Source organism: Portunus trituberculatus, chromosome 44, assembly GCF_017591435.1.
Source record: "Portunus trituberculatus isolate SZX2019 chromosome 44, ASM1759143v1, whole genome shotgun sequence".
Classification (NCBI taxonomy): Eukaryota; Metazoa; Arthropoda; class Malacostraca; order Decapoda; family Portunidae; genus Portunus; species Portunus trituberculatus.
Genome location: NC_059298.1, coordinates 27058855 through 27071087, shown reverse-complemented (window position 1 = coordinate 27071087; position 12233 = coordinate 27058855). Strand labels below are relative to the sequence as shown.

Genomic DNA, 12233 nt, shown 5'->3' with positions numbered 1-12233 from the left:
TCCCCCGCATCAAAAGAACATCACTAAGGACACTTGAGAAAGATGAGGAGCCTCTTACCACCACGACACGAGAGAGAGAGAGAGAGAGAGAGAGAAGACGGGAGGAAGAAAAAAGTGTGTAGCAAGAAGAGAGAGGAATAAAATATAATGAGTGAACTAAAAAAGAACTTGAATAGGAGGTAACAGGAAGCAGGTAACAGCCGCCACAGATGTGCTATGAAAAGGACACAGCTGCCTGATCGCAATGGACACCGCCTCATGAATGCGTTATTAGGTACACATGCCATGGAGATCGTGAGTCAATTAAGTATACAGTTGACTGAAATGTAAGCAAAGGTGGATGAAGAAAGTAACTATGATCTGGCTATTTCATTACCTGTACACTAGAAACATTCTCGCTCTACACAAAAATGCTCCTAAGTAGTTTAAAGTTACATTGATTTTTAAGTTGTTTTGTACCGTTCTAGTAACAGGTTAACAACATTTCAACAATACCGAGAGGAGAAAACAGCTTTGAGAATCTGGCCAGTTTTCTGTGTGGTCTTTGAAAATGATCGTGGTGGGAGAGCAAAGCGTTTCTGAATATTGATCTTAGCTATATGTATGACTTGGAAAAACAAAGCAAATATTAAGTAGTTACATATGAATCCTAGAAAATATAAAGTAAAGGTGACTGAAAGAGGAATTGAAGACCTTGTATGTTCCTGTTTTATAAATTAGCTATATGAGAAACCAGAAAGAGAGTAAAGGTGAACGAAAGAGGAAAAGGAGATCAGATTAATGTTTATGTATTGTTCTTGTGTTTGCTACAAGTGAGACTCAGATAAGAAAGGAAAATGTAAGAAAAACTGGTGATCTGCTTACTGTGTGTGTGTGTGTGTGTGTGTGTGTGTGTGTGTGTGTGTGTGTGTGTGTGTGTGTGTGTGTGTGTGTGTGTGTGTGTGTGTGTGTGTGTGTGTGTGTATAATTCACCACAGTCGTCTGCTGGTCACCCAGCCAGTCATCCCCATTACGGAGCGAGCTCAGAGCTCATAGACCGATCTTCGGGTAGGACTGAGACTACATCAACACACAACACACACCGGGAAAGCGAGGCCACAACCCCTCGAGTTACATCCCGTACCTATTTACTGCTAGTGAACAGAGGCCTCACATTAAGAGGCTTGCCCATTTGCCTCGCCGCTTACCGGGACTCAAACCCGGCCCTTTCGATTGTGAGTCGAGCGTGCTAACCACTACACTACGCTGTATGTGTGTGTGTGTGTGTGTGTGTGTGTGTGTGTGTGTGTGTGTGTGTGTGTGTGTGTGTGTGTGTGTGTGTGTGTGTGTGTGTGTGTGTGTGTGTGTGTAAGATAGATAGATAGATAGATAAACAGACAAATAGATAGATAGATAGATAGATAGATAGATAGATAGATAGATAGATAGAGAGAGAGAGAGAGAGAGAGAGAGAGAGAGAGAGAGAGAGAGAGAGAGAGAGAGAGAGAGAGAGAGAGAGAGAGAGAGAGAGAGAGAGAGAGAGAGAGAGAGAGAGAAGAGGGATGTTATTTATTTGCCCTGTGTGTGTGTGTGTGAGAGAGAGAGAGAGAGAGAGAGAGAGAGAGAGAGAGAGAGAGAGAGAGAGAGAGAGAGAGAGAGAGAGAGAGAGAGAGAGAAAGGAGTAAAAAAAAAAGCTCATTACGTTGATATAATAGTGTGCTTTGTGTATTAGCTTTGTTTATAAATGAAGAAACTCATTACTTGTTGGCAGTTTGTTGGGTAAGAGTTGAAAAAAATGTGAGTAAAAAGTAAATTAACAGGATGAAATAGAGGATCATGTTAGTATGTTATCAGTGTGTGTGTGTGTGTGTGTGTGTGTGTGTGTGTGTGTGTGTGTGTGTGTGTGTGTGTGTGTGTGTGTGTGTGTGTGTGTGTGTGTGTGTGTGTGTGTGTGTGTGTGTGTGTGTGTGTGTGTGTGTGTGTGTGTGTGTCCTGGTTAACCCTTTCAATACTGGGACACATTTTTATGGTTAGACCATTTTATTGATGTTACAGAGGGTCTATGGATGTCAGAAGATTAATGGCCACAGTTTTCACTGTATTAATCCCCTACATGAGTTTCTGAAGCTGTATAAAATCATCAAACAGTAAGCAGAATGAATATAGAAACGCGTCATAGTACTGAAGTGGCTGAATGAAAAATAAATCAGTTACTTGGAGTATTATAAGAAAAGAGTTAAAAAATAAACGAGTAACATTTGTGGGTGAAAAGTAAACAAGTCATAAATCTCACTCTCACATAAATCCCATTCTCGGACAAGAATACTTGATGCACCAGCTGCTTGTCAAGTAATGTTCTGGGAATTCATACAAAGACGCGTGTTTATAATTTCATGCGAGCGAGATCGACCTTACACAAACGAACTAGGAATACGAATGAGAATTTCTATATTTTACATCATGTTCACGAGAATGCTAGCGAAAAAACAGTAAAAAGCATAATTTCGCTGTCACAGGCTGAGTTGCGTGCGGCAGGTGTCTAGCGCGTCTGGGAGTCTTGTGAACCCTGTGAATTAATGGTAAAGGCAGTCCATCCTCTTTACTCCTTAGATATGTAATAACCCTTTCATTAAATCAGTCCTCTAAACTTCATTCACCTAGCGTAAAGAAAATGAAGCATTGAAAAGTTCTTGGTTTGTCGTTTTACTCCTAGTTTTATTCACAGCACCTGACCAGTCCATCCACTTCACTCCCTTGAAATGCACGGCTACCTATTCACCCTACCGTTCAGTCAACACTCTAAATTTCAACTATTCTGTGTAAAAAAAATAAGTATAGTATTAGAAAGCAACTGGTTATCATATCAATTTCACTCACAAAAACGCGCAAGATTGAGGATAAATCTACGCAGTCTTTGTTTTTATGGCTATATGCATTAATTATTATCCTGCTATTGAATCATTCCTCCAGAACTCAATCATTTATCGCAAATAGAGTAAAAAAAGTAAAAGTTCATGATTAGTCTCACTCACAGAACATTAACCCCTTCAGTACTAGGACACATTTTCATTTTGAGATTTGTGTACGATTAGACTATTTTATTGACATCATCAAGGTTCTATGGAAGTTAAAAGTTTAATGGCCACAGTCTTCACTATTTTGATCCCCCACCAAATAAGTTTCTGAAGCTGTATAAAGTCACCATTTAGTAAGCAGAATAAATATGGAAACGCGTCATGGTACTAAATGGGTTAATAGTCGTAGCTAAACCTAACCAGTTCAACACTAAACGATTGAAGGCCAAACACTACAACCCTTCACATGCTTAAAATTCCAAAGAGTCAAGAGGAAGAGCACAGGACAACATTTAGCTTACAATATATCTGGATCACGGTAAACGATTGAAACCCAAGCACTATAGCCCCTCACATACTTAGCATTACGAAGAGTCATGGTGAACAGCACAGGAACCACGTTTAGCTTACCGTAGATCCTGATGGCACCGTCCGTCTCCCCCAGCGAATTCTTGGCGATACAGCGGAATGTCCCGACGTCCTTCTTCTCCACACGGCGAATCCTTAGCTTCATATACACCTTGTAGGATGTCTCAGTCACGATTGGTTCATAGCGTTCGTCTGGGAGAGAAGGAGGAAAGGAATAGAAAGGAAAGTTGTATGGAAAGTAAGGAAAATTTAGGAAGGATAGGATTAGGAGGGAAAAAAGAATAAGAGAGAATAGGAGAGAGAGAAGTTAGTAAGATGAGAAGGGAAAAGGAAGGAAGGAGAAAAGAAGAAAGAGAGAAAATGAAAAACGGAGAGAGGATAGAAAAGTAGCAAAGACACATGGAAAAAAAGGAGAGAAAGGAAAACCAGGATGGAGGAAAAGATAGATGATGTGAGAAGGAAAAAAAAGGAAAAAGAGAAAGAAAAATAGAAAAGAGAGGAGAAAAGAGAAGAAAAAAGAAGATAAAAGGAAGACGGAGAGTAAAAAAAAAAAAAGGAGAGAAAGAATACACAGGATGGAGTAAAAGATGAAAGATATGAGAAGAAAAAGCAAAAGGAAGGAGAAGAAAAAAGATAGAAAAAAGGAAAAAGTGAAGAAAAAAAGAAGGCGGAGACTAAAATAAGAACACTATTCATGACAGACGATCGTTAAAGCTAAACATATCCAGGTTTATCATACCACACACACACACACACACACACACACACACACACACACACACACACACAAACAGGGACTCACCAGACACAACCATATCGCCGTTCGTGTTAGTCCAGAAGTTGATGCTCTTAGGGAAAGCCTCAGTATGGCACTCGATGGTCAGTTCTTGCCCAATGTAGGCTCCCTCCAGCTGCTGCGGCACCCAGGCCACGGGAGGGACTGCGGTGAAGGGGAAAGAAAGAGGGGTATGAGTGAGAACGAGTGAGAAAGTAAGAGGGGGTGGTGAGGGAGTGAGTGAGTGAGTGTGTGGATGCAATGCTTGGAAGAGTGGAAGTGTTAGAAGGGATGGAGTGAGTCGTTCATTTTTCCGTTTCAGTTATTCTTCATTTTTCTCCTTTTACTTATTTCTTTGTCTTTCGCTGCCTCTCTGACACAAAACCACCTACACACACATGCCTAAGTAATCTGTTATGTAGAGTCTTTTCCCATTACTACAATTAGTATCCTGATATTAAATTCAGGTTTTAACCCCTTCAGTACTGGGACGCATTTTTACCAAGAGTTTGAATGTGATTAGAAGATTTTATTTACATTAGAAAGGGTCTATGGAGGTCAGAAGATTAATGGCTTGAGTCTTCACTATTCTAATCCCCACATAAGTTTCTGAAACTGTATATAGTCACCAAATAGTAAGAGGAATGAGTATGGAAACGCGTCATGGTACTAAAGAGGTTAACACTGATCAGAAGTAACCTAGAGTCAATATTCATTCGTTAGGAAGATAACATGTGACAGTATTCTTCAATCAGTCTTACGGTACAATAATTCTTCTCACATTAAATAATAAAAGCATCCTGAATAAAACTTTCATTAATTCCAAACTAAGGAAGGAATTGAATAAGCCTTACTTAATCTCAAACTAGTTGTCAATTTCACTCACAACAACCTACGACAATTTAGATGCTTACTCTGTACTCCGTTTTCGAATTTGTTTTGTAGCTTAGGAAAACAGAATCAAACTACAACTCTCTCTCTCTCTCTCTCTCTCTCTCTCTCTCTCTCTCTCTCTCTCTCTCTCTCTCTCTCTCTCTCTCTCATTATCCCTGCTAGTCCATACAAGGATACATTTACCATGAATAGTATATAAATAAAAGACAATGGTAAAAAAAAAATACCCTAAAAATATTTTCCTAAAGAAGATTGATAAGCACATCATCTCACTCATCTTTCTCTTGACCCATTCACTACGACAAGCAACAATTCACATCACTCAAAACACACCACAAAACAGTTACAGGCACTTACAACCAAGAAAACTGTGAACTGAAAGAATAGATTGACCAACACCTATCCAGTGAAGTGCTTAAAAACAGATGGGGAATTAAAGAAAATTACCCTGAGTGTCACGATATTAACCCTTTGACTGCTACTTCAGATGTTTTCACAATCTCAAACTACTCTAAGGTGTTTGATATCTCTCTACAACCATCTCTGAGCATAATACTGGTTGGACATTGGACAATCTACTCTTTCCATATCCTTTTCTTCCTCATAGATGCTCAAAAACACTCTTTACATTGTCTTTAAGTGTTGTGAATTGCTTCTTGCCGCTGTGAATGAGTTAAATAACCAGACTCTAGAGAACATTGCGGTATTGGCAACTAGAATAGCGTCCACTCACACTGCACGCGAAGTTGGGTCCTCTTGCTGATGGAGGGCGGGATGCCGTTGGAGGCGATGCAGAGGTAGGAGCCCATCTGCAGCCTGGACACTCTCTTCATCACCAGCGTCTCGCCCTCCACCGACTTCACCGTGTGGGCCGTGTCCGTCCCGCCACTGTCTGCCGCCACCAGCCCGCCCATGTCACCCATACCGACATCAGAAACGAGAGAGCCACGTTGATGTAGGAAGCTTGGGATTAGCTCAGGTTACACTCAAGTGGGGAGTTGTGGGAAGCTTTCTTATTGAGTGTTACATGCGGACACATAAGAAGAATTGATGCTTGAAGACCTGTTGGTATGTTAAGAGCACTTGTTGAATTGCAGACTATTAAAAAACCACGTATGGGGATACAGGATTCTGGTATGAGTGTCTTACTATGACCTGTGTATGGGAGGGATGACATGAAGCTTACAAAATACCACTGGGGTGGCATTAAATCATTGTCAAACCATCATTAGAATCACGGAGATACCCTGGAACAACGTCCATTACAGCCATTTAAGTGTAAGAAACCAAACGAGTCACTGTTAGAATGCAACCGTCAGCACAGGGCAGCATGCATCAGTCTGCCTCACCTGCCTTATCCGAGTCCAGCACAATATCCTGGTTGTCCTCCCGCCGCCACACAATGCTGGGCGTAGGGTGACCCTTGGCGCGGCACGTCAGAGTCACGTCCTGCCCCTCCCGGATGGTTAGATCGCCAGAGGATTCCCGGTCAATGATGTCAGGAGGCACTGGGCGAGGAAAGTAAGGTCTGGTGTGTTGTGTGACATTTTCAGTGCGCGTGTGGCCTTATTTTTTGAAAGTCTGATTGAGTTTTCCGTAAAAGTAATTCGTTTTCTTTGGGTTTCATCTCTAGTTTAACCTCCTTACGTTCTCTCTCTCTCTCTCTCTCTCTCTCTCTCTCTCTCTCTCTCTCTCTCTCTCTCTCTCTCAAGATGCCTAGAAAGCTTCATCTCATGGCTATCATAACACTATACAGTTATAAACACAGCAGAGTGAGAACTTAAGACCCAACACAGCCTGCCACACACTTACATGCTTCTTCCTTAACCCTTACACAGGCAAGCAATTTTTTTTCTATAATTAACCAGAAATTTCTCAGCACCCTTTTCTATACTACATAGTCTCTCTATAGAAGTTATGTAGTGTGGAGAAAAGGTAAATTTAACTTCCTATTCTCTTGTTTCCTGAACGTGTCTAGGCAAGCATTTCTTTACAGTATTAATAAAGCTATTAAACCCTTCAGTACTGGGACGCATTTTTAGTATGAGTTTTTGGGGCATAATTGGACGATTTTATTTGCATTAGGAAGGGTCTATGGAGGTCAGAAGATTAATGGTCAGAGTCTTCACTGTTTTAATCCCCTCATTAGTATCTGAAGCTTTATGAAATCGCCAAATAGTATCCAGAATAAATTTGAAAACGCGTCATGGTACTGAAGAGATTACAGAGTGGCCGCTACTACTATTACTACTACTTCTGCTGCTGCTTCTACTACTACTACTATTACTACTACTACTACTTCTACTACTACTACTACTACTACTATTACTACTACTACTACTACTGCTATTGTTACTGATACTATTACTACTACTACTACTACTACTACTACTACTACTACTACTACTACTATTCTTTCACTACTACTACCACTACTGCTACTACTACTATTACTACTACTACTACTCTCCATACTCTTACTCCTATGCCCTCTTCTTTACCTTCTACCACCACCACCACCAGCTTTGCAGATGAATTAAATATAATGGTAGTACTAACAGGAATTCAAGGACGAAAAAGAGTGAGAAAAACACCACAACACTCACCCACAACATCCACGTAGCCCTGCTTGGATCTCATCGGGTCGGTGTTCACTTGACACATGTACCAGCCTCGGTCCTTCTCCCGCACGTTCTTCAGTTCGAGGTGCCAAGAGCGGTGGTCGTTGTGCAGCAGCGCGATCCTCGGGTTCCTGGTGATGACCTGTTTGTGGATGGTGAGGATCGTCTGCGTGTCCACCTGCACCCACGCCACCTGTCGGGGAGAAGATGAAATTGCGTGAATGTATGAGTAAACTATACAAACTCGAAGAAGAATATTACAAACATGATTAAATTTTATGAAATAAGAATCGATGTCTTCACTTACAGCTTCGTTTCTTTGATGTTATTAGACACAGAGTTTATGAATGTGCAGTGAAAGTTGATTATTTAGAAAAGAAATGAAGTGAAATGTTAAGGCAGCCTGAGAAAAATCATTGAAAAAAAGGAATAAATAGACAGTTCACTTTGGTCTTCACTTCCACTTACACCACCAGTCAGGATAAAAAGACGAAAAATCAGTGAGAATATGAGTAAATTGACAAAAAAAAGAAGGTAAGACTATAACACTGAAACAGATAACAATGTCAGGGTAGATTTTCCATCTACAGCCACGCCAGGAAAGTGGGAATTCCATGATAACAGAAGTGAAAAGGTTGAGATACAGATTTAATGTTGTTAAAATCAGAGGACACCCAATCGACACCCTATATACACACACACACACACACACACACACACACACACACACACACACACCAAACAAATAAGCAAAAAAACAAACAAACATGCATATAAATACCATAACACACCATTTCACATCTTTTAGAAACTTCCCTCTCTTTTTCTATTCCCTTGTTCACCGCTTCACCTTCTTCCCTCACCGTTCTCTCCCCTCCCCTCCGCCCGTTCCCTCGCCCTTGAGAAAATAAGTGAAAAAAGTGTGAGGGACTCGGAGACACAGGGTGGAGGGCTGCAGGTAATATCCGGGGGCTTTGTACAGACCGCCGCCCCTCTGACGGAGACGCCCAAGTCACCGCCTTTATTTCCGCCACAGAACCTTCCCGCCGCCAAATAATGACCGCTGCTCACCTCGCACAGGCAGGTAGTAGGTGGTTCGGGGAGCGCAGAGAACAGAGTGAGGGAGAGAAAAGAGAGGTGAATGATATAAAAGATTCAGAGAGTGCAGGAGAACTTTAGAAATCTTTGGGAAGGAGAAAGGGAGGCGAGAACTACAGAACTGACAGCAAAAGGAACAGTAGGATGTCCTTACTGTAACACTGTTAAGACAGATTTTGATTTCCTATTAGAGATACAGGAGAGAAGCAATGACTAAAAGATCAGCAACATTTTAGCTTTTGAAAAATTGTCCTCAGCAGAAACTAAGAATAGGGAAAGCTATATCAAAGTATTAAGGAAGTTACGACAGAGAAAAGTACAGCACAACAGATAAGTCTACAAGTAGCAACAGTGGGAGCAGAAATGATGACAGTGGGAGCCGAAGACAAGGCTTATCCAACAACCACTACGACTACGATGACGACGAGAAGTGAAGCAGTGTTGAGGAAAAGAGCAGTAGAGTAAGATGAACTGCAAAAAGAAAAGGATCTAGACAGAGAAGCCTTGAAAGCAGAGAAACCTTTAAGAAGAGAAAAGTGAGAAGAGTAATAGTTGACATATAAGAAAATGAGAGAAACTTTGAGTGAATCTTGAAGGAGAGAAGAGAAAAAACAACAGAAGCAGCAGCATTGAAAGTGAAGGAATTTCTTGGTAGAAAAGAAATCCGTAGAAGATAAAGAAGGACCTAGGGAAAGAGGAAAAGAACAAGTGCGAGTAGTTACAGGAGAAGAATAATCTAATAAGAGGATAAGTGAAGGATAAATGTTAATCACTTCATTTGCATGGTTATCCTTTGTTAATATTCAGAGATCCGCAAAAAAGTGTTTATATTGAGAAAGATAAAGAAAGACAGAATACAATGTTGATTTGATCTTCCAGCTTCAGTATTCAAGAGAGTCCAGCAAAGTAACACGTGTCTAAAGTTTTTATTTTTTGTTTATGCACGAGGGCAAACTGGTCAAGGGTAACAAACAATACATTAAAAAGGCTCACTAGATTGCCGGTTTCCTTAAAAATATTAAGAATTATCCAAAAGACAGGGACAAATGTCTCGAAACCTCCCTCTTAAAAAGAATTCAAGTCAAAGGGAGATGAAAATACAGAAGGTAGGAAGTTCCAGAGTTTACCAGAGAAAGATATGGATGATTGAGAATACTGGTTAACTCTTGTAAGTGATGATAGAAAATGGAAAATAATCGTCTAGATTCTAATTCAAATATGCATTATGTGCAGTGGAAATACTCGGGTCAATTGGAAACTTATATAACAGGGTTTTTTTTTTTTAATCAAGAATGAAGTGTAGTGAAATGTTAAATATAAATCATACATCCAATAGTTTATAGTTCAGAGAGCACATGTGAAGAGGACTACTACTGCTGTTGCTACTATTACCGCTACTACTACTACTACTACTACTACTACTACTACTACTACTACTACTACTACTACTACTGCTACTACTGCTGCTGCTACTACTACTACCACTACTACTACCACCACCACTGCTGCTGCCACTGCTACTGCTGCTGCTGCTACTGCTGCTACTGCTGCTGCTGCTACCACCACTACCACTACTACTACTACTACTACTATTACTATTACTACTTCTACTAATACTGCTGCTGCTACTACTACTATTTCTACTATTACTACTACTGCTGCTAATACTCGTACTATTACTGTTACTACCACCACTGCTACTACTATTGCTACTACTACTACTACTACTACTACTACTACTACTACTACTACTACTACTACTACTACTACTACTACTACTACTACTACTACTACTACTGTTTAGCACTACTACTGATGATGATAATGATGACACTCTAATCTGCGCGTCAGGACAAGTAGAGGTAATCATTAAGACAAAATCAGAAACACAACACACAGCAGAGATATCACAGAGCTTTCCTGGAAGTTTTGGTCGAGGTTGGGAATATCTTACCGCGCCTCTTCTCCCAGACACGTGTTTGGGGCCGTTTTGTATCACCATGCGTGCTTTGGGGTCCGAGGGGTCTCCAAGCGCAAGGGTTCAAATCCTGTCCACGGTCCGAGTGTAGGTTGGGCTTCCTCACTCGGGGCAACGGTTTCCTAGCGGGTGGGCTTTGAGATACGAGGTACCACAAAAAGTTTCCCCTTTAGCCTATAAATTTCCGTGAAAAACCCACATGGTATGAAAAAAAAAACTCAACACAACACTTCACTATATCTATTAATTCTTGTATGATTTAACTTATTTATTTTCTCTCACTCATCTTTTTTTCCGTTTTTTTTTTATTTCTATAGACTTTTTTCTTCGTAAGGCATTGTACATGTATTATCATCTATTAACTTCTTACTTTCTTTATCTTCTTTATCTTACTTTATTCATCTTCACTTTATTTTATTTTTTATTTGTCTAATGTTTTTTTTTTTTTTCTTTTGTACGGGTTGGCCCCCCTTCATTTTTTTTTACTGAGAGGTGTTACTTTCCAGGGATTCTGCTATAATATGCATGCTTTTTTTTACGATTTTGTTGATTTTATATTTCCTTTTTTCGTTCGATATGCTCTTTCTCTCTGTTTTCACTTGCTTTCATCACATATATGAAACAACGTCACGGGAACGGACGTTTTCGTTCATGTCACAAGGCTCATCCGGTCCCTGAAGAAAGACCCTCCCAGGAAAGGAGACAAAGTCCTTTTTCAACGTGCGAGAAGATGAAGAACCTGAGGCCCGGGATGTGGCGTGGAACAGACCAATCACTGGTCCACCGAGGGGAAGCCCACGAACATCGCCCAAGGTATGAGTGAAGGACATGCAAGCAAAAATAACCTCTTTCATTTGCGCCGCCAAGGCTATCGTGGGTACCGACCACCGTCGTCTGCATTTGCTAACTCTTCTACTTTTACAGCACCACGGCTTTCCCAGCATTTAAATACCTATGAAAGTATTCGCCGCTCCACGCCTCTAAAACGATGCCACCGGGACGATAGCAGCCCGGAGTAGCGCACAGTGTGGGTGATGCGAGATGCTGATCACCCCTGCCATGAAAGGGAAAAGGAGAAAGCAATGATCGCCAACGTGGACAACGACCAAAAAGATGAGGAAGACGATGAGGAAGAAGCCATGGACGTAGATGGTCATGAAGAAGACTCGTGACACCATAGTCACAAGCAGCCCTCAGTGGCGAGCACGAGTGACACCAACCAACCCCAGCCCACGGATGAATCTCCAGCTGGGGAAGACAGATGGAAAACACAACGGAGGAAGATGCGAAAACTGAACACCAACTTCAAACCCTCTGCTGAACCATCCCTGTCTGCGTCTGTGCCCAAATCTCATCTCAGCCCAAACATACTGCCATACTGAAAAAGTCACCATCCATCCGGAACTTGCGTCAAGGCAACATTTCTTGCGAGAAAATGCTCTGAT

At 41.1% G+C, this 12233-nt stretch overlaps 1 protein-coding gene across 10 annotated transcripts in view; it reads right to left on the bottom strand.

The window, feature by feature from the left end:
* LOC123518908 (lachesin-like) overlaps positions 1-12233 on the bottom strand; it is a 90429-nt gene that overhangs the window by 4636 nt on the left and 73560 nt on the right. For 8 of the 10 annotated variants that reach the window (XM_045279976.1, XM_045279970.1, XM_045279969.1 and 5 more), the window contains 5 exons: positions 7698-7905; positions 6441-6599; positions 5825-6022; positions 4225-4362; positions 3465-3614 (listed from right to left, as the gene is read on the bottom strand). In XM_045279976.1, the coding sequence (XP_045135911.1) occupies positions 3465-3614; positions 4225-4362; positions 5825-6022; positions 6441-6599; positions 7698-7905 (853 nt within the window). The remainder of the gene's footprint in view (positions 1-3464; positions 3615-4224; positions 4363-5824; positions 6023-6440; positions 6600-7697; positions 7906-12233) is intronic. The other 2 variants (XM_045279978.1, XM_045279977.1) reach the window with 2 other exon arrangements.